This window comes from Gymnoscopelus microlampas, assembly GCF_963454915.1.
Source record: "Gymnoscopelus microlampas genome assembly, chromosome: 20".
Lineage (NCBI taxonomy): Eukaryota > Metazoa > Chordata > Actinopteri > Myctophiformes > Myctophidae > Gymnoscopelus > Gymnoscopelus microlampas.
In genome coordinates this window covers 35,255,226-35,276,750 of record NC_139957.1, presented here as the reverse complement: position 1 = coordinate 35,276,750, position 21,525 = coordinate 35,255,226, and the positions used below count along the sequence as shown (strand labels likewise).

Below are 21,525 nucleotides of genomic sequence, written 5' to 3'. Positions count from 1 at the left end.
GTCCAGCCAGTGGGGAGAACCGGGTAGCTTCACCACCACCACCACTACAAACGGACAGAGGTTACTAGAATTATAGTAGGATTATAGTAGGATAGTAGGATATAACTTATACAATTGGGATGGTTGGATTTTGAATAATTAAGATTTTTTTAACACAACTCTTTTCTTCTGGGGGTCCCTGGCACAAAACATTTTCAGATGGGGGGTCCACGGCCAAAAATATATATATATCAATTTGGGGGTCCTTGGCACTAATACGTTTGAGAACCACTGCTGTATGTACTGTAACGCAGTGGTTCTCAAACTTTTTCATGTCAAGGACCCCCAAATTGACACTTATCAGCCCGCGGACCCCCATTTGAAAAGATAAGCCAGGGACCCCCATTACGGCTCTAGCAGCGATTCTCAACCACTTTAATTTCAAGGACCCCCAGTTTGACATGGGAGGCATGCGTTAATCCGACAGACCTTTTCTCCGACTATGTGGCATCCGCGTGCGGTTAGGGTTAGGGTTAGGGTTTGGTTCGGGTTTAGTATTGGAAACGTCGGAGCGCTGCGCTGTCGGAGGAATGCGCTGTCGGACTAACATACTGCACCCGTTTGACATGCATTAGGCTACGGACCCCCATTTAATGGCATTTATATCTCTGGGACTCCAATTTTGAGAACCAATGCTGTAACGTGTACTTGTGCTTGTGTGTTGCTGTGCAGCTGGCCAGCTGTCAGGCGTGTCTTCTCCAGAGATGTACCGCCAGTGTCTGCTGGCCGGGTGCAGGTGTCTGGAACTGGACTGCTGGAAGGGCAAACCTCCAGAGGAGGATCCACTCATCACCCACGGCTTCACCATGACTACGCAGATCCTCTTCAAGGTGTTGATGATGCACACAATACCGTACTGTCAGTGATGGTAGCAGGGACGTGCACAGATAGACTGTAGGTGGTGCTAGTGCACCTGCCCGTTGCCCTCTTGACCAGAAGTGCCCTTTTGAAAAAAACGTTTTTTGTTTTTTTTCTTCAACAGGGGGTCCGGGACCCCTAGGGGGTCCTCAGAGTTACTACAGGGGGTCTGCCAAATCTTTATGTGATATGATTTTTCTTTTTACCATAACCACTCGAAACCTAGCATCCCTTTTCTGAGGAGAACTTTAGCCAAAAATAGCAGATCTACAAGCCCACAACGCCTCTCGTTGCGAGGCGTTGTGGGCTTGTAGATCGGCTATTTTTGGCAAAGAGGTATAGGTGTAGAGGGAAAAAAGAGCAGACCAAGTAAACAAAAAAAAGTAGAATTTACTTGAGCGCCTGCCCCTCAAAATGTCTGTGCACGCTACTGGATGGTAGAAGTGCTCACATTTTTTACTTATGTAAAAATTACCAATACCCTATTGTAGAAATAGTCTGTTACAAGAACAGGTTCGGTAAATGTACAAAATTATTGGCATCAAAATATACTTAAAGTACCAAAAGTAATAGTACTCGATCATTATGCAGAAGGTCCCATTGCACAAGTTTTCAAATGTGTAAAATGTGTAAAAATCCTTTGAAAATATCGCACAACACGTCGCTTTGAGACGCGTTGTGAGCTTGTAGATCGGCTATTTTCAAATCGCCAAAGTATATCTGAAGTGGTTTTGTAATAATAATCAAAATCTACAAAGTAAACTAGTAACTAAAGAAAAAGAAAGTAGTGGAGTAAAAGTACAATATTTGCCTTTGAGATGTAGTGGAGTAGAAGTAGACTTTTGGAAAATTGGAAGTACTCCAGTAAAGTAAAAATACCTCAAATTCATACTCAAGTAGTATCAAGTCTTCATGCGATGAAGTAGCTACAGTATATAGGGCTTGAGAGATACTGAAAGTAATTGCAATAAAATAGCAAAAGGACAACACAAGTGACAACTGGAGACTCACCTTGCTCACTCAGCAGGATTCAGTGTCTTGACGTTCAGGTTGACACTGCTTGACACTGCTCACAGTTAATGGTTGTATTAACTGTGAAATGTTCACTAAATCTACTGTATATTTCACATTAACATTGACCTTCTTAAAGACTTTCAACCTGGCATCCCTATTTTAGGCATGTCATTATAGGTGACACTTTGCAAAATGCGAGAAAAAAAATCAAAAATAGCCGATACAAGTTCACAATGTGTCATGCCGCAGCGTGTTGGACATCATCCACAGCCAGTGCATTGAACACAACCGTGCCTACCGTGATGTCATCGGTTCTGGACTCTATAAACCATGTAGCAAACTTTAGCATCCTGCGAATGGAGTACAGTGTGATTTGCCCCAGGGCTTCCTAGACTTCCCAAACGGTGTCCATAGCGACTACAGAAAGTCACGGTGTACTATCACAGGAGGCTGTGCTTTCGCTCTATGAGTTATTTATGTTTACATTAACTACAAAGGTCACAGAGTGAGTAACACCTCAATGTACAGTACTGTAATACACACACACACACACACACACACACACACACACACACACACACACACACACACACACACACACACACACACACACACACACACACACACACACACACACTTACCACATATAAACAAACACATACAGTACATCCACACCCGCATACTCACGTTACATGCACTATACACATCATTCTGTACACGCGCACACACACACACACACACACACACACACACACACACACACACACACACACACACACACACACACACACACACACACACACACACACACACACACCTTCATCATCCCCTCTCATTCGGCACTTCCATTTAAGGGCCTCTCTCCAGAGCTCCAGTCTGGCACAGCATCAGAATCCATCAGTCCGGTTTAGTGTCAACCTCTGGATGTGTCTCCAGCTCCAACAATTCAGTTGTGCTGTTTGTCATCCTGTCCCTGCTGCTCGTGTTCAGGGACTCTCTTCATGAACGCTTCTTCTGTCTGTCTTCTTCTTGCAGGATTTTGACTGCATATATTTTTTACTTGTGTGGGCATTGCTGTGTGTTTGTTAGTATGTGTTTGCAAGTATGTTGTTTTTAGTGTTTGTATTTCATCATGTTTGTCCCCAGTTTTGCAGTTAGGCCTACGATGTTCATCTAAATTAAAGAAATACTTTCTATCAATTACTCACCCCGTAGGCCTTGGATTCATGGTGACCTTTTGTTTTTGTCGCCATATGCCTCAATCTCACACAACTCTCACAGTATAATGCAAGTGTCTTGTATTCAGGCTTATTCTCAGTACTTCCATAACATTGTGTTTTCACTCAAACATAACTTTTTAAAACACTTCCGGTGTAAACCGTCTCATGCACAAATGAGGGCTGTGCCTTGGTGAGTGCATTCCTGTGCCAGGTGCCTGCGAAACTGTTTTGGAAGTACTGAGAATACTGAGAAAACCGAATAGACACAGAAAAGACACTTGGATTATACTGTGAGAGCATAACAAATCAGGAAGTAATGGTTGTAGTTTTCACGTTTTTTAAATTTATCAAGATACACAGTAGACGGCTCAGTTTTATGGCTGTTCGTGGAACTTTAGCCCCAGTATATAAAGACTACTCCAGGGGATGACTGGTTGTGATGACACCGTGACAACCAAACAACAACCAATAAAACTACGGCATGGACATCCATCCGGGGTATGGGACCACGACTACAGTTAGCCTGCTGGGACTGTGACTATGACTACACATCCCATAGCCTGTGGAGAAAATGCAAATAGTGTGAGATTTTATAGACAGATTTTTATATAGTTTTACTGTTGTTAACTTATTTAACCCCATTTACTTTTCGTCGTTTTTGGATTCTTCATTCACCATGCAGAAAATGTGACACAAACGTGCCGAATTGTCCATGAATTTAACGCACCATGGGGTGAGTAATTGATAGAAGAAAAGTCATTTTGGGGATGAAGTATTCCTTCAAATTAAATAATATGATGTCCATGTCTGCATGTCCATGTGTGTTCATGTGTGACAGGATGTGATTGAGGCCATCGCTGAGAGTGCCTTCAAGACGTCACAGTATCCTGTCATCCTGTCCTTCGAGAACCACGTGGACTCGTAAGAATAACCCCCCCTTCATAATTGATACACGATGTTGCCCCTGGCCTGTACTCCCACTGCACTGTACAAAGTGATTATCACAAATGTAATAATACCGTAATGCTGTTATCACCATTAGAATACTGAAGGGACATTTCCAGGATATGAATGAGCCTCCTGCGCTGTGAATAAAGCCTCATTTATACTCTGTGCCTCAGAGTATAAATGTGGTACGAAAGTGTCACTTGTCGACAAGAAGTATCGCTTGTCGGCATGCTTAATTAAAGTATGTGGTGTTATTGTTCTTTGTTTCAGGGTGAAACAACAAGAGAAAATGGCCAACTACTGTAAAACCATTTTTGGTGACGCTCTACTAACAGAACCACTGGAGAAATACCCTGTGAGTAGTAGATTGTAAGGATTTAATTTCAGGTGTTGTTTTTCAGTCAAATTATCTGAACAAAAATTGTATCATATCAACTATCACTTAACAAATTTCAAAAAGTAAAATGTTGTGTGTGTGTGTGTGTGTGTGTGTGTGTGTGTGTGTGTGTGTGTGTGTGTGTGTGTGTGTGTGTGTGTGTGTGTGTGTGTGTGTGTGTGTGTGTGTGTGTGTGTGTGTGTGTGTGTGTGTGTGTGTGTGTGTGTGTGTGTGTGTGTGTGTGACAGAGGAAGGAATGAGTCTAGAGATGAGCTCATACACATAGACATCTGCACACAGAACATATTGTATGTCTATTCAATCGTTGACCACCGTTCTCATCCACGTTTCTGTTTTTAATTCACCATGCTCTAGCTGAAACCTGGCCAGCAGATACCCAGCCCGTCTGAACTCATGGGGAAGATCTTAATCAAGAACAAGAAAGGTAGCCATGGAAACCAAAACCAGCCAAAGCAAAAAAACCCTGCACCAAACTGCAGTGACCAAAACACAGCTCCACCTGTCCCCACCCAGGACCCTAACACCCCCAGCCATGACCCTGAAACCCCAGCACCCACCGCCCAGGAGAACCAAGGTATGATGGAACTTAACCACTGAAAACGTGCCGTATCACAAGGTTTTTGTTGCTGTTTTTGACCATTTCTGACAATGTTAATGACATTCCCAAAAAATAGGGACACCAGGTGGAAAGTGGCTAAAGAGACACACATGTTTTATGTGCATTTCAGTTAATTGTTGATGGACTTATCAGTCCATAGAAATAATAATACATACAGAGACAATCTGTTCTGCCTGTTTAAACCTTTCTCTGTGTTCCTACAATTCCCATGATGCATTTCATAGGCAAGCATCGGGCCAGGCACGCCTATGGCTGCCATTGCATCCACCTGATTCATATTTACTGAAGTGAAGATTGCTGTTTTGCCATAACACAGGGACAATTCTTACAGTATGGCCACTATAGATAGGCTACAAATCAAGAAGTAATGGTTGCAGTTTTCACCTTCATGAATTTTATCAGTGGCGTTTCAGAGAGACACAGTAGACAGCTCAGTTTTATGGCTGTTCGTGGAACTTTAGCCTGACAACAGAATTAAAAAAGACTACTTCATACCTGGGGATGACTGGTCGTGATTTCATCTTGACAACCATATGACAACCAATAAAACGGCATGGATAGTCTGTTGGGACTGTGACTACACATACTGTAGTTACTTTACACCACTGGTTGCAGACAAGAAAACAAATAGAGGTGGAGATATCTCCTATCCTCAAGGTAGGAGACATTTCTGGTCTCTGCTGCCTTCTATTTAAGCTTGTGGTGATTTTTTTTTAGCACATTTGGGGTGACAGTCTGTCAGGTTTAATATTTTAAAACATGTTTAAGTTTTTTAAGTTTTTACAATAAGAAAATGCTGATAAAATGTTCTTGAACATGAGCAATTACTGTCAAAATGTTCTTGAACATGAGCAATTACTGTCATCCTCCACAAGAGGTCACTGCCTCCATACATCACTTCCGGACAGTTGTGTTAAGAATATCTAGTTTAAAACACATGCATGGGTTTGTTCCAAGCCCCCAGAACCACGGTAGAACAGTGAAGCGGCCAAGCCTGGTGGTCAAATCTGAGAATGCGTACTTCCGCATTTTAAAATGCTACTGCGCGGCGACATACTAAATACCCGCCAGGACCCTATTCTTGTGCTATAACCACCCCCCCTTCTGTGGCCAACGCGGAAGTGCCTCTGCCTACAACAACTGCGGGATATTTTTTTAGGCCGCATAGTTTTGGACCGCGACGGAGGCGCGTCGTCTCAAGCGAACGTGAGCCACGTGAGGCACCACCGAGCGAGCTAAAGCGAGCCAGTTGCCATGCCGAACGCGGCAGACGTGCTTGCAAGATGTGCTTGTAGATCTGCTATTTAAAAAAAAAAAACTTGAACATGTGTGCGTATCCTTGGATATATATTTGTTAAAGTGACATTCTTTAACTCTAATTCTCTAATGTTAACAATATTTGCTTCTGGGGGTCCCTGGCCCTCGTGGCCTTTTTCCCGTATTTTGTCCAATCTGTACAGTATGGTAGAGCATTACATGATTGTCAATACAATATAACTTATACAACTGGGACGATTGTGTTTGGTCTCTGTGCTTTTCTATTGAGACATTTAGATCCCGTGTCTAGGTTGGACACGACCTTTGACACAATCCTGTTTCTGGTTTGACACAAATTTTTAAATGCAATGCAATTTCTATTAGCTCAGTGGTAAAAAAATAATTAAAGAACTTGCGCAGATGAACTGGGTTCAAATCTGGTGTAAGAACATGAAAGTTACGTAGTGCAGCTTTAACAAGAGCTTGTGACTAAATAATAACTACACTGGAACACAGGTTTTTTTTTCTCCCAATTCCTGATGGATCAAATTTGATGCAATCTAAGAGTACGTAGTCCTATTTGATTGTGCACAAATTAAACATATTATTGCCTTAATGCAATATAAAGTAGGTTAACTGGCGCGTTGAACAAGCATCAACGGTTTATTCTGGCTTTGTTTATGTCTGTGTCTTATGTGTATATAATTGAACATTTTCTGTTGACCCCATAGCTCTGATACCTACGTATTCACCTGTTCAGGCCCGGGTATAGACCTTTGCTGCATATCACTCCCCGACTCTCTCTTCATGTTTCCTGTCTCTCTCCACTATCTATTCAAGGCAGAAAACCCTGGAAAAAAAACTAAAAACAAACCTTTTCTGTACTCAATACAAAACCCATACTTCCCCCAACACAGCTGAAGTAGCCTTGAGCAAGGCACTGAACCCCCAAAACTGCTCCAGTGGAGTTGCTCAGTGGCCAACAGTTTAACGACTGTGGTTGTACTGGGAAGGTCCATGTTTGTGAAGGTGAAGCAGGGCGTGGCTGAACAAGAGCATTAAGGTCCTTTCACACGGCAAGCGGCCAACGCGCCTATGTGATTAATTTTCAATGGGAGGCGGGCGATTATTTAGGACGCACGGAGAAGTTGAGGGGCGGGGTGAGGCGAGCGGGAGGACAAAACAACAATGATCACGGTGCGATCACCACTGATCCGATCGGTACCGCCCATGTGAACCGCTTGCCGTCTGTTAAGACCTTTAGTGCTCAGCCAACCACCTCTGGGTAAATGGGGGGGAGGAAAAACTGAAAAACATTGAAAAACATTGAACGTTATGAACTTTCACCAGCGAGAAAAAAAGTTAGTTAGTTTGTTAATTAGTTCCGCAGTTCACTTTGAGAACCGCTGAACCAATTCAGCTGAACCGTTGAACCAATTTGCATGACGTTTTTATCCAAACGTCATGCAAATTGGTACACAGTATCTCTATAGTCATGTGATCAACACGGATCTGTCCCATTTTCCATATTCCATCCTCATTGGCTAAGGTTGCCTTCCAAAGTTTGCAGGATTGGTCCGTTTTCAACAAAATGCCTCAAATCATGAACTCAGCTTGCGATTTCCATGAAATTTCACCTGCACATTCCCACGAGGCCGAGGAAGAAATGCCACCCTTTTCACATTGGCCTGTTATAGCGCCACCAGCAGGTCTAATTTAGCAAAACACATTTTTGAAACAAAATGCCTCAAATCATGAATGCAGTGTCCGATTGCCATGAAAGGCCTAAGAAGAAATTACACCCTTTTCACATTGGCCTATTATAGCGCCACCAGGAGGCCACAATAACGTACCTGACCTGGCGGAGACCTGTGCTCCGAGGAGCACTTTTTCTAGTTGTAGCTACTTTATCCATTTACGTATATGTTGGCTATTCAAAAATAGCATATCTACAAGCTCACTGCGAGCTTACATCTGCTATTTCTGGACATTTTTTAACATAACTCTTCTCTTCTGGGGGTCCCTGGGATAACACCTTTTCAGACGGGGGTCCCCTAGCCTGGTAAACCATCCCGGTCGCGTCTTCTGAATTCACACGAACGGGATGGTTTACCAGGCCAGGGGTCCGCGGTCAAATACAATTTGGGGGTCCTTGGTATGAAAACTTTTTAGAACCACCAAATTAGTTGGATTGTGTTTATTTTATTGGCCTGACTGTTTTCTTATTTTCTTATTTCTTTATTTTATTGTCATGGCTGCCAGTTCCCACCTGATGTTGTGTGGGAGTCCAGACTGCTCCATACCGTACCGAATAACTGCTCGTTTGCACAACGTCTTGAGACTAGGACTAGGATTTAAGTCTGTAAGAAAGGCCTGTAAGGCCTGTAAGAAACTACACACAACTACAGGTTGTTGTGTCTGTGTTGTGTATCCAAAGAGGAAGAGACGATCTCTCACCATGCAGCTGAACATACTACTCTTCCAATCCAGGCCTTTCCCCTTGGGCTCAACCTTCTTCCAGAATAAGGTCTTTTGGTCTAATTTCCACAGATCATTGAGGTTATCACTGTCCTGGACAGAAGTCTCTCTTATACTGGTGATACCTAGACTATAATTGAGGTTCAGACCATGGTTGTCGCCGCCATATATGTACAGCTCTCCATTATAGGCAAAGGCTGCATGACGCATGCGTCCACGTTGGTCGATGCTGTGCACAATTGGGCGTCCTCAGCCAACAGTTGGTCTCTGTGTCAAACACTCTGATGTTTTTGTGGTACCTCTGTTCCCCCTTTCCCCCAAATACAAACATCTTTGTCCCGATGATGGTGGCAGAGTGACGGTGTGAAGCGGATGGCCGAGTGCCTCCGGCGTCAATTAAAGACCAGACCCGTGCTGGTGTCCCACTTGTACAAGTCATTATTAATATGATAGATAGATTTAAAGCTACGATAGTCGTCCCTAACGTGCCTACCATACCATGCATCTTCTGATATTTGGGAACTATAGATTTCTCCTCCGTAGATGAACATGACCTTCCCTAAGACACAAGCCGAGTGGCCCTCTCTCCCTTCTGGAACAGCCCCAGAAATCTTGAGATTTAACCATCTGTGGGTGTTGACATCAAATGCATAAAGAATAGGGTCCTGGCGGTGCTCAGTTTTTTAAAGATTTTTTTGGGTGCTTTTTATGCCTTTATTAATGTCCTCGGAGCCGACAAAACCACGGATACCACCGCCACGGATACCACCGACAAAGCCTGACAGAGGACCGTAGGCTGCCAGAGAAGGGTCATATGTGATCTCCTCAAACTTCACTGTTCCTCCCCAGACGTAGATGACATTCTTTATCAGCACAGCCGTGTGGCCCAAGCGCGGGGAGGGAACCTCAACGGGCCGTTCTCCTTTCACTGGGGACAACTTCCTTTTCCATTTTCCATTTGTCACCGGGGACAACTTCCTTGTCCAGTGTGAAGACACTGTGTTGAAGACCTGCACATCAATCTGATCCCACTTGGTGGTCACACCGGGATAGAACCCTGAAAAAGTGTAAACATTGTCCCCCACTGGCACAGCAGCACAATGAATCGGTCCGCCTTTGTAATGCACCAGTTTCCTTTTCAGGGTCAACGACCGTCAAAACATATTTTCCTCTCGCTCTCTCGCTCTTTCCCTGCGTCTGTCTCTGTCTCGTCTCTCTCTAACACTTTTAGATCTATCTCTCTCTGGCACAATTGTAAGTAAATGTCTCGATAGCTCTCTCTCTGATATCTCCGATACCTTATATAAGGCTGTCCAGAGCTCTGGTGTGATGTCACCCACAACACAAAGTGTTGACACAAATGCGTAACAACGCTGTTTTGTGCAGGTGTTCTTATATATGCACACATTTCGCTCTTAAACGTGGTGCGTGGGTAAAGTACCCGTCCACCATCGCAAAGTCTAGGGGTTAGAATCCACCGCGGTGGCAAGGAGGGTGATCTTTCTCACTGTACGTACTCCTCAAGGGGCCAGCTTCTGAGTGGTAAATTGAGGCTGTATTGGAAGAGACAATTCATATGAATGGCCTGTAGTCTATCAGTGTTACCCCATCTGGTGTCAGAAAGAATTAGGCTCCATTCAAGTGGATGGTTTGTTGCCTAACTTTACACTTGATTTTATTACCTTAATAAACATACATTAACACTTCAGCCCTATGTACATTTCGGCCATTTGAAAATAGCCGATCTACAAGCTAAAAAAATAAATAAATAAATTTAAAAAAAAGCCAATATTTTTGTACTTTTACTCAAGTAACATTTTGAACACAGGCCTTTTAGTTGTAACAGAGTATTTTTATATTGTAGTATTCATGCTTAAGTAATACTACAATAGTAAAATGTAATAAATACTTAAGTAAAATGTCTGAGTACTTCTTCCACCATGTTCCATGAAACACAGTTGTGTTTAAAGAAACAATTGCTTTTGAATTCATCCTAAGGACTCAGCATTATTTTCTACGTTTACAAAAAATAAAAATAACAATGAAACAATTTCACTATCAGTATCACTGCCGTTATCAAGTGCTAACGACTGTACCATAGCTTGACTACACATCCCATAGCGGCCTGCTAATAAATGCTAATAAACAGCCTAAATTCGGGAATTGTGAAGACTCTGAATCTGTCCGGAGCCCCGTTCAGAACATGTGAGCGTTGGCCTACAAGTGGGCGTGCCTTCAGATCAGGAAGCAGGCCGCGCTTTACCCAATCAAATGTAGTGGGCAGGATTTACATCTGTGCACTCGCTTCCCACAAACAAACTCATTTAACAATAATGTCCTCGGAGCCGTCAAAACCACGGAAAGTTAGTAACATTTTAACTTGTTCTTTCATTATAGAAACAAGTGGGCTTATAACCAAAACGATCCATGTTCTTTGGGAGAAATGGTGTTAGTGTTCCGTGGAGAAATATTGTTAGTGGGAATGAAAACATAGGCGCACCACCGGAAGTGGAGGGCTGAGGTCAGACCAAAACCCCGGTTTCCAGCAGAGGGCGCAAAAAAATGGATTTAGAAGACATTTGTAGAATCCCCCCAGAAGCAAAGATTTGAGTTAAAAATGTTTGCTTTAAAAAAATATATATATTCAAAGATTTGCTCAAATTTTCACGATACAAAAACAAAAAAATTGCAGATCTACAAGCTCATAACGCGGCACTCGGTGCCGCGCTATGAGCTTGTATATCTGCTATTTTTGAATAGCCAAAGAAATCTTAAAATGACACAGATGCGTTCCCGGTCTTAATGGGTTAAGGCCAAACCAGATTAGCATACTTCATTTACAAGCATGTTTGGCTGGTGTGTTTTCATGTTCTTTCAGTAGTGATGTTTTAATGGTGTGCATATTTGTTCTGTATTTACTACTAGACGTTGTTTATGTGGTTCCACAGAGGCGGACGTGACTGCAGAGGACAACGAGGAACAGGAAGAGACAGAAGAACAGGACGAGGAGAAGATGAAGAGTTCAGACGAGGTGGAGGGTGACAGCATCATCACTCTTCTACATTCTCTTGTGTCCTGTCTAAATATTTTTCGGGTGTCGGCTAACATCCTGTCAATCCCCCATAGGGCACAGCTGGACAGGAAGTGACAGCGTACGAAGCCATGTCTTCCATAGTCAACTACATCCAGCCAGGCAAATTCGTCTCCTTTGATAATGCCAGAAGTATGTTTTTAACGTCTTTGTGTTTGGCAGCGACTGTTTAAGCACCCAATATACTTAGTTGACCAGGGTCCCCCAAGGCTCTATACTTGGTCCGCTCCTTTTTTCAAAGAGAACCGCTGAATCAAATCTCTTCGATGAAAATTGCCGATCTACAAGCTCACAATGTGACGTGTTGCGACACATTGTGAGCTTATAGATCTGCTATTTTTGCTGAATGCTCGCCATCAAAATAAGCATGCCAGGGTTCATTAGAAAAAATGTAAACATTTCGTGTTCTACAAGTCTCCCTGAGTTCCTCACATTTGCCTCTGTCGTTCGCAGAGAAGAACAAAAGCTATGCCATCTCGTCTTTTGTGGAGACGAGAGGGGAAGCTATGATCTCCAAGACGGCGGTGGAATTTGTGGAGTATCTTTCAGAAGCCTGAACTCCTCCAGACACACTGAAGTTCTTCGCTGTCACATGCACACCACATGCACACCACATGCACACCATAATACCTCCAGTAGCAACATTGCAGGCAGTGTGTCTGCGTGTGCGTGAGACTACACATATAATTAGGGCAGGCAAATACAGTGGTGGTAGTAAAGTGAGCAAGTAAGCGATAATGCACAGTGAGGCGGACATTATTGGAAAATAAACCCTGACAGGGTGTAGCAGGACCTACACCAACGCCATCATGGGCTTCATTTTCCAATAATGTCTGCCTCACTACACACTATCCTGCTTATTACACGGCTACTTATGAGCAAAATCAATACTTTTGACATGAAATATTGATTTATAAATGTTAATAGCCTAGAAGTTTTTGCTTCCATAGCACTGCAGAAAAGAGAGAGTAGTGGTCAGGGCATAATAAACTACAGGATGCCATCATGGTTGACCAATCGAAATTGAGCATTCAACAAAGCTGTTTAATAACACAGGATAACAATTGAATATTGTGTATCTGATTGTTGGTGGGTGGCTGTTATGTTGTAGCATCTACTCGGCCATGGGCCCTCATCTGAAAACATTTTGTGCCATAATACGTGGTACAGTTAGACATTTAGGCTAAATGATAACATAACTGTCACAACAAAATGTCTAGGGGACTTGTTTCCATTGTGCTCCAAATGTTTTCGGCGTGTGTTGGCTAACATTGTGGTCATTGTGGTTATAGCTTAACCCATTCAATCCGGGGACGCTTCTCTGTCATTTTAGATTTCTTTGGCTATTCAAAAATAGCAGATCTACAAGCTCATAGCGCGGCACCGAATGCCGCGCTATGAGCTTGTAGATCTGCTATTTTTTCGAAAAACCGTGAAAATTTGTGCAAATCTTAAAATCTATATACAAATATTTTTTTGAATATATATTTAAAGATTTGCACACATTTTCACATTAAAACAAAAATAGCAGATCTACAAGCTCATAGCGCGGCACTCGGTGCCGTGCTATGAGCTTGTATATCTGCTATTTTTGAATAGCCAAAGAAATCTAAAATGACAGAGATACGTTCCCGGCCAAATAGGTTAAATGGCTTTTTAAAAGCCATTTAAGCCATAACTATGCTAAGTTTGAACTTAGTGTGAGGTGGTACAACTGACCCGCGCAGACCACTTTGAATGAGAACCACTGCTATAAACGGGCCGGAAAAACATTACAGCCATTTTGAATGTAGGAAAATGTAAGGATTTGCCAGCAGTCAGTCAAGTCACGTCTCTAATCCATCACATATGGCAGCGGTGGCCTAGTGGTTAGAGGGGCGGCCTTGATACCGGAAGGTCCCTTAGTTCGATTCCCCAATTCATCACATCAATCATGAATCACCGCTGAATAGCCCTTGAGCAAGGCTTCCATGCAGGGTCCGGCTGGAAACAAGTTTCGTACTTAGTCCGACACCCTGGGTAAACAATAAACTTTGCTTTGCTTTGCTTTACATGGTTATAAATCCGTCCATGATCCTTAACCAGCTCCTCCAGGTACAACAAGAGACAGATGAGCAGGATCTACCCAAAAGGAACCAGAATCGACTCCTCCAATTACAGTCCCCAGCCTTTCTGGAACGCAGGCTGCCAGATGGTGGCGCTCAACTACCAGACTATGGGTAGGAATAGACACATACTGGCAGTGGTGGGAAAAGTACTCAAGTACCAATACCACATGTAGAAATACTCTGTTACAAATAATGGTCCGGTTATCAAAACTTGAGTGAAAGTACAAAAGTATTCGCATTAAAATATACTTTGATGCTGAAAGTAAAAGTACTCATTATGCAGAATGTCCCTTTCCAAATGTATAAAAACGCTTTGAAAATGGCAGATCTACAAGCTCACAACACATCTCAATGCAATGTTTTGTGAACTTAGTAGTTAGTATCGGCTGTTTTCAAATGGCCAAAGTAAGTGGTTAACATATGTTTTGTAATAATAGTACCTCAAAATTGCACTTAAATACAGTTCTTAAGTAAATGTACTTAGTTACTTTCCACCACTGGTACTGTAGGAATAGACACATACTGGACACTGATGGCCAGTCAGGCCTTTGTGTGAATATGTTATACTAGTAGCTGAACAGATGTCTCTGTTTGTGGCATTTGGTTGACCATTACTGTATATAGATTGAGCAGGGTTTGCATAGCACCTTTGCTTGCACTTTTGTTTTTGGACACATGCACATTGATATATCCAAATAATTGTAGTGGGGTAAAAGTACAATATTTGCCTCTGAGATGTAGGCCTAGTGGAGTAGAAGTAAAAGAAGCCTACTGAAAATTGGAAATACTCCAGTAATGTAAAAAATACCAAAGAATTGTACTTAAGTACAGTACTTGAGTACATGTACTTAGTCACTTTACACCACTGTAATTAAGCTATATCCATATCGGATTGGGCGCATGTACAGTGAGCAGTTAGTTTGTATGAATGTGTTATATTAGCTGAGGGGACAACATGCACCGTTCAAGGCTCACATTTGACTATCGTTCATTTCCTAATGCAGCTAACATCTGTTTACATAGGCTGATTTGAAGCATGTCGTTCTACTTTTCCACCACAGTGGGTCAGTGTTGCACCTTTGTGACATGTGGCTCTGTCTATGGTTATTTTCATGCAAAATGCCCCACTGCTCCTCCTGACATGAAGGATCGAGGCATGAATGTGTGTCTGTTGTCCAGTGGTGGAAAAAGTACTCAAATTATTTACTAAAGTGGTTAATGTATGTTTCATTATATCATAGTTTATATCTGAAAAGTAACTACTAATTAAAGTTTTCAAATAATTGTAGTGGAGTAAAAGTACAATATTTGCCTCTGAGATGTAGTGGAGTAGAAGAAGTAAAAGTATTGGAAATTGGAAAGTGAAGTACAAATACCTCAAAATTGTACTAAGTAAATGTACTTAGTTACTTTCCACCACTGCTGTTGTCAAAGTGACTGTCTGTTGTCATTCATGTTTCTGTTATCATTCATGTTGCTGTTGCCATTAATGTGGCTGTTCTCGTTAATGTGTCTGTTGTTTAAAGGCATAGTATGTAACTTTGCCTTGCGTTTACATAACAAAACAATATGTTGTTTTCACCCGTCACGTCCCTCTATACCATATCAGCCACTGGAGTAGTGTGGTGGTGTTCACCTGCAGAAACACATTGCCCTTTCGTTGTATTTTGGTGTTTTAACTGTTTTGGTAGACGAACAAACCGTGAAAACACAAGTACTGCGAGAGGGCAATGTGTGTCTGCAGGTAAACACCGCCACACTACTGAGTGGCTGATGACTGCCTTTGATTGATTGATTGATTCATTGATTGATTGATTGAATACTTTGTCAGAACTGTAAACAGTACGAGGCACAGTCAGACATTTAGGTTAAAAAAAAGACCTTAGGACTTGTTTCCATTGAGGTCTATATGTATTCAATTCATCAACATAGCATAAAAATAATACATATCATCAGCAAATATAAAACACGTATCCTAAAATACAATAGAGAGTCGCGCGCATGCGTGGCTGTCTGTCTGCGTCTCCAAGCTGTTTGCATGTCTGGGTTCATACGGGTCCTCATGCTCTCTCTCTCTCAATACAAACTGATGGTCACTCGACCATGCTCTCTCCGTCAACACAACGTTAGGGTCCTCATGCTCTCTCTCTCGATACAAACTGATGGTCACTCGACCATGCTCTACCTCCGTCAACACAACGTTAACGCTTCGCTTTTGTTTTTGCCTCCGCGCACCGCTGTTGCAATGAACGTCTACTCTACAGGCTGCTAGGCGGGAGCCCCGCGCACCGCTGTTGCAATTCGGTTTTTAAGTCTGACGTCATTTTGTAGTGCGACTTCCAGGTCCATGAGGCACCAAGCGCCGTCCACTCTTCATTGTAAACAAACATGTCGGAACCCGTAAATCTTTTTACAATAACCTCCTTTTTCAGAAATGAACCATTGAGGGTTAAAAAGGGCCTTAATGCTAATATCATAGACAGTAAAAAGTAGGCGAATATATACTGTATATATATATTTATATACATTTCTATTGTATATGACAATGATTATTATGATTATTATATGTTTTATATTTATGTATATATATATTTATTTCAAGTTTATTATGTCCCAAACTGGGCAATTTATGTTACAGCAGATGATAGGAAACTCCAAGACACAGTAAACGTGTGTGTGTGTGTGTGTGTGTGTGTTTGTGTATATATATATATATATATATATATATATATATATATATATATATATATATGTATATGTATATATGTATATATGTATATATATATATATATATATGTATATGTATATATATATATATATGTATATGTATATATATATATATATATATATATATATATATATATATATATATATATACTGCGCATATTGGGAAAACACACACTTACGGCGCATACGTCACGGCTTAACAACAGAATAAACGTCTACAGGCTACTAGACGGAAGGGCCGTGCAGCGGCCCGAACCTCTAGTTATGTACAAAGGAGAAAAGGGACAAAATTCGGCAGTGAATGTCACCTGGGTTATTTCTGGCACAAATGTAAATGTTTTATTATGTAAACACAGGGCAAAGTTACCCACTAGTCCATTAATCAGTGATGGAAAGTAACTAAGTACATGTACTCAAGTACTGTACTTAAGTACAATTTTGAGGTAATTGTACTTTACTTGAGTATTTCCAATTTCCAATACTTTTGCTTCCACTCCACTACATCTCAGAGGCAAATATTGTACTTTTACTCCACTACAATTATTTGAAAACTTCAGTTACTAGTTACTTTGCAGATATAAATTATTACATTATAAAACATACAGTCATTTACCACTTTAGTCCTATTCTATACCCAGGCTATTAAAAAAAAAATAGCCGATCTCAAGCTTGTAGATCTGATATTTTCAAACTTTTCAGTACTTTTACTTTTGGTACTTTAAGTACATTTTGATACCAAAACTTTTGTATTTTTACTCAGTAAATTTTGAACATCAGACTTTTACTTCTAACAGAGTACTTACTTCTACATTGCAGTATTGATACTTTTACTTAAGTAAACCATTTGAGTACCATTTCCACCACTGCCATTAATGTGTCTGTCATTAATGTGTGTGTACTGTTATCAGACTTCCCCATGCAGCTGAACATGGCCCTGTTCGAGTACAACGGAAGAAGCGGCTATCTCCTGAAGCATGATGTCATGCGTCGCAGTGACAAGAAGTTTGACCCATTCTGTGACAGGATTGACACTATCGTGGCCAACACACTGACCATAAAGGCAAGTTCTTTGTCTTTGAAAGACTTTCACGATAATAAAAAAAAAAGATGAATAGAAAAATAGCAGATGTACAAGCTTGTAGATCTGCTATAACGTAGCCTACGTAGCCTATAAAGCATAGATAAAGTGGTTAAAATGATTGTGCTGCTGTATTAACCATTTTGCTGGGGACTCCCTGGATATATCTTCTATTAACATTTTGGATTCATGTCAATGTGTATTTTCAGACATTTAACCACTTCAGCCCTCAATACTTAGTAAGCTTGACCTTTGGCTCTGTAGTTGGCTTCTGTGTAACCTACAAAGCTCTTTGCCGAAAATAGTCGATCCACAAGCTCACAACGTGTCACGTTTGCGACATGTTGTGTGACTGTGAGCTTGTAGATCTGCTATTTATGGCAAATGTTCCCCCCAGAATGGGCATGCTGGGGTTCAAGTGGCTAAAATGCATCATTTAAATTCATGGCATGTCTCTCTCCACAACTCCCACTCATCCTGTCCCTACAAAATCATCTCTACACAAACCAATCACTGGAGGCTGGATTGTTTATTGGAGGAGCAGGTGTATTGCTGGCGGCTATTTCCACACTTGTTTTGAAAGTACAATCACCTGAGTGCGTGCGTTTGTGCGTGCGTGCGTGCGTGTGTGTGTGTGTGAATCTGAGAGTTCGCAAATTATTACTGTATGTGTCTACCTGAGGTTCATTATTTGTACAGTATGTGAATGTGTGTGCGCAGTGTGCGCACATGTTTATGCACATGTGGATTTGCACGTGTGTGTTGTCAGTGTGGAGTGCCCTTGTTTGCCTCGTTCAACTGAGGGCGTCTGCTAATTTGTTCCTCTAAGAACAGACATGTCCAGTAGAATACAGCCCCCTGCTGTGTGAGTGATACCCGTTCCCCAGGGCATTCAATAGACTGAGACCTATTTATATCCTTATATGATATCCATGTGTCCTCCACATCATGTGCACAGCGCTGCACGTGTCTAGCGCTGCAACTGTCACTTATTTTCATGACGATTATTCTACAGATTAATGTTTTTGATTAATCAAATAATCTTGAAATGTGTTTTTTCTCCTATTGTTTTCTTGTTTTAAAAATATATATATTAACTAGAAAAAGTGCTCCTCGGAGCACAGGTCTCCGCCAGGTCAGGTAGGTTATTGTGGCCTCCTGGTGGCGCTGTAATAGGCCAATGTGAAAAGGGTGCCATTTCTTCTTAGGCCTTTCAATCGGTCACTGCATTCATGATTTGAGGCATTTTGTTCCAAAAATGTGTTATGCTAAATTAGACCTGATGGTGGCGCTATAACAGGCCAATGTGAAAACGGTGGCATTTCTTCCTCAGCCTAGTGGGAATGTGTGTGCAAATATTCACGGAAATTGCACGCTGTGTTCATGTTTTGAGGCGTTTTGTTCAAAACGGACCTCTCCTGCAAACTTTGGAAGCCAAAGTTAGCCAATTAGGATGGAATTTGAAAAATCTGACAGATCTGTGTTGATCACATGACTATAGAGATACTGTGTACCGATTTGCGTGATTTTTGGACAGAATCTGTAGGAGTAATATGAAAAAAATGTGTTTGCACAAATCGGCCTCCTGGTGGCGCTCTAAAAGGCAGATGTGAAAAATGCAGGGCAAAGGTTTTTCCTTGGCCTCTAGGGAGTGTGCGTGCAAAGTTTCACGCAGATCGGTGCAGTTGTAGGTAAAAACGCAAAATGGCCTGTTATAGCGCCACCATGAGGCTGATGTAAACATTTTCAAATGGCATTTCTTCCTCTGACTAATGGGAATATGCGTGCACATTTTTACGGAAATCGCATGCTGCGTTGATGATTTGAGGCATTTTGTTGAACGAACCAATCCTGCAAACTTTGGAAGCCAAGTTTTGCATAAATCTGCCTCATGGTGGCGCTATAACAAGCCAATCTGAAAAATTCGGGGCAGAGGTTGGGCTTTAGCATCCAGGGAATTTGTGCGCGCAGTTTCACATTAGCCGGGCCAACGGTGAGGGAGATTAGCTGTTCACAGACAGACACACGGACGGACACACGGACGGACGGACACACGGACGGACGGACAGGGTGCCAAACACTCTCTCGCCATGCCTTTCGGCCTGGCGGAGACAATGAATCAACGTGAAAAATCGAATCAACTAAATTGATTTGTCTGATTAACTACATAAGTCCTACTCAAGCCCTAATTGACTAATTTACCCCAATCGATTATTTCATCAACCCATTAAAACCGGGAAAGCGTGTCATTTTAGAAAAATAGCAAGTGTGAGGACTACTGATTTGGAAGGCATTAAAATAATAATAATCAATTAAATGGATTGGTTCAATGAACTGTTGCAGCCCAACATGTGTCCATACTGTGCAGTGCATTGTCCCAGCTCACAGACCCCTGTCCTCCTGACAGATCTATTCAGGCCAGTTTCTCAGTGACAAGAGTGTGAAGACGGGTGTTGAGGTGGAGGTGATCGGGCTGCCTGGAGACCCCAAGAAGAAGTACAGGACCAAGTGGTCCACCACGCCCAACGCCATCAACCCTGTGTGGAATGAGGAACCCTTTGTTTTTGAGAAGGTGTGCATTTGTGTGCGTGCACGCGTCTCTCTGTCTGTGTGCGTGCGCGCAAGCGTGAGTCTGTGCATGTGTGAGTCTGTGCGTGCATTAGTCTGTGTGTGTGTGTGTGCGTACTTGGCGGGTGCCCACACACAAATGGGAAGATAGGACTCACAGACTTAATGTTCCCAAAACTCACCTTTACTCACAGTTAACCTTTCGAGTGTTTAAGTCTTCATCAGTACAGTGTGCGACTGTGCGTACTGTACACATACAGTATTATCATTAATACACACAAATGCTGTAGTGTATAATATAGATTTGATATAATTAAATCAAGTGTGTGTGTGTGCATCCATCCTTCATCAAAGGCATTCAGGCACAAATAGATCTGTTCGGGTAAATTTAATACATTTATTATTAAATATGTGTAATATTTAATGTACGTTAACTTAAACCCTAGTTGACCGGGGTGTCACAGGGCTCTATAGTATTATGTCCCCAATTGTTTTTGCTCTACACTATAAATATCTTTACCAAAAATAGCCGATCTGCAAGCTCAAATTGCTTGTAGATCTGCAATTTTCGCTCAATGTTCAACCCCAGAATAGAGATGCTAGGGTTCACTTGGTTAATGCGTTATGGTGAATGTTATGATGCTGTTCTGGTGAATACGGCTGTAGATCCTGCTCCCCGAAATGGCCTCGCTGAGACTCGTGGTCCATGAGGAGAACGGTAAATTCCTAGGACACCGGATCCTCCCTGTCGATGCCATCCAATCAGGTCAGTGGAAGTGGAAACAAAAATAAAATAAAATACTGTTTTCATCAGAAGCTATAAATACTCAGTTTAAACAGTACAAGGTCCTTCCAGTTCTCTGACACAGTACACTATGAACTCCTGAGTGTGTTCATTTAACTCAGAGAGTGCACTAATGGAACCAATTTGGACTTGTAAGGGTCCATTTGTGTACACTCATGGATAAGTGCACACTGAGGACTCAGCACATATACAATATACTGCTATATGTGCATTGTACGGGTGATAGATTGCACACATCATGCCTATATTTATCAGCATACCCTATTCTAACCCATTCAGTCCAAGTGCAGACAGCCAGGTCAGTCTTTAGGCCTTTAT

General features: G+C 41.9%; 1 protein-coding gene across 2 annotated transcripts in view; it reads left to right on the top strand.

Annotated features, from left to right (window-relative positions):
* plcb2 (phospholipase C, beta 2) overlaps positions 1-21,525 on the top strand; it is a 61,299-nt gene that overhangs the window by 9,826 nt on the left and 29,948 nt on the right. For both annotated transcript variants that reach the window (XM_084045747.1, XM_084045746.1), the window contains exons 11-21: positions 712-869; positions 3,970-4,052; positions 4,350-4,434; positions 4,831-5,050; positions 11,779-11,861; positions 11,957-12,053; positions 12,375-12,459; positions 14,016-14,140; positions 17,665-17,816; positions 20,242-20,406; positions 21,069-21,168. In XM_084045747.1, the coding sequence (XP_083901873.1) occupies positions 712-869; positions 3,970-4,052; positions 4,350-4,434; positions 4,831-5,050; positions 11,779-11,861; positions 11,957-12,053; positions 12,375-12,459; positions 14,016-14,140; positions 17,665-17,816; positions 20,242-20,406; positions 21,069-21,168 (1,353 nt within the window). The remainder of the gene's footprint in view (positions 1-711; positions 870-3,969; positions 4,053-4,349; positions 4,435-4,830; positions 5,051-11,778; positions 11,862-11,956; positions 12,054-12,374; positions 12,460-14,015; positions 14,141-17,664; positions 17,817-20,241; positions 20,407-21,068; positions 21,169-21,525) is intronic.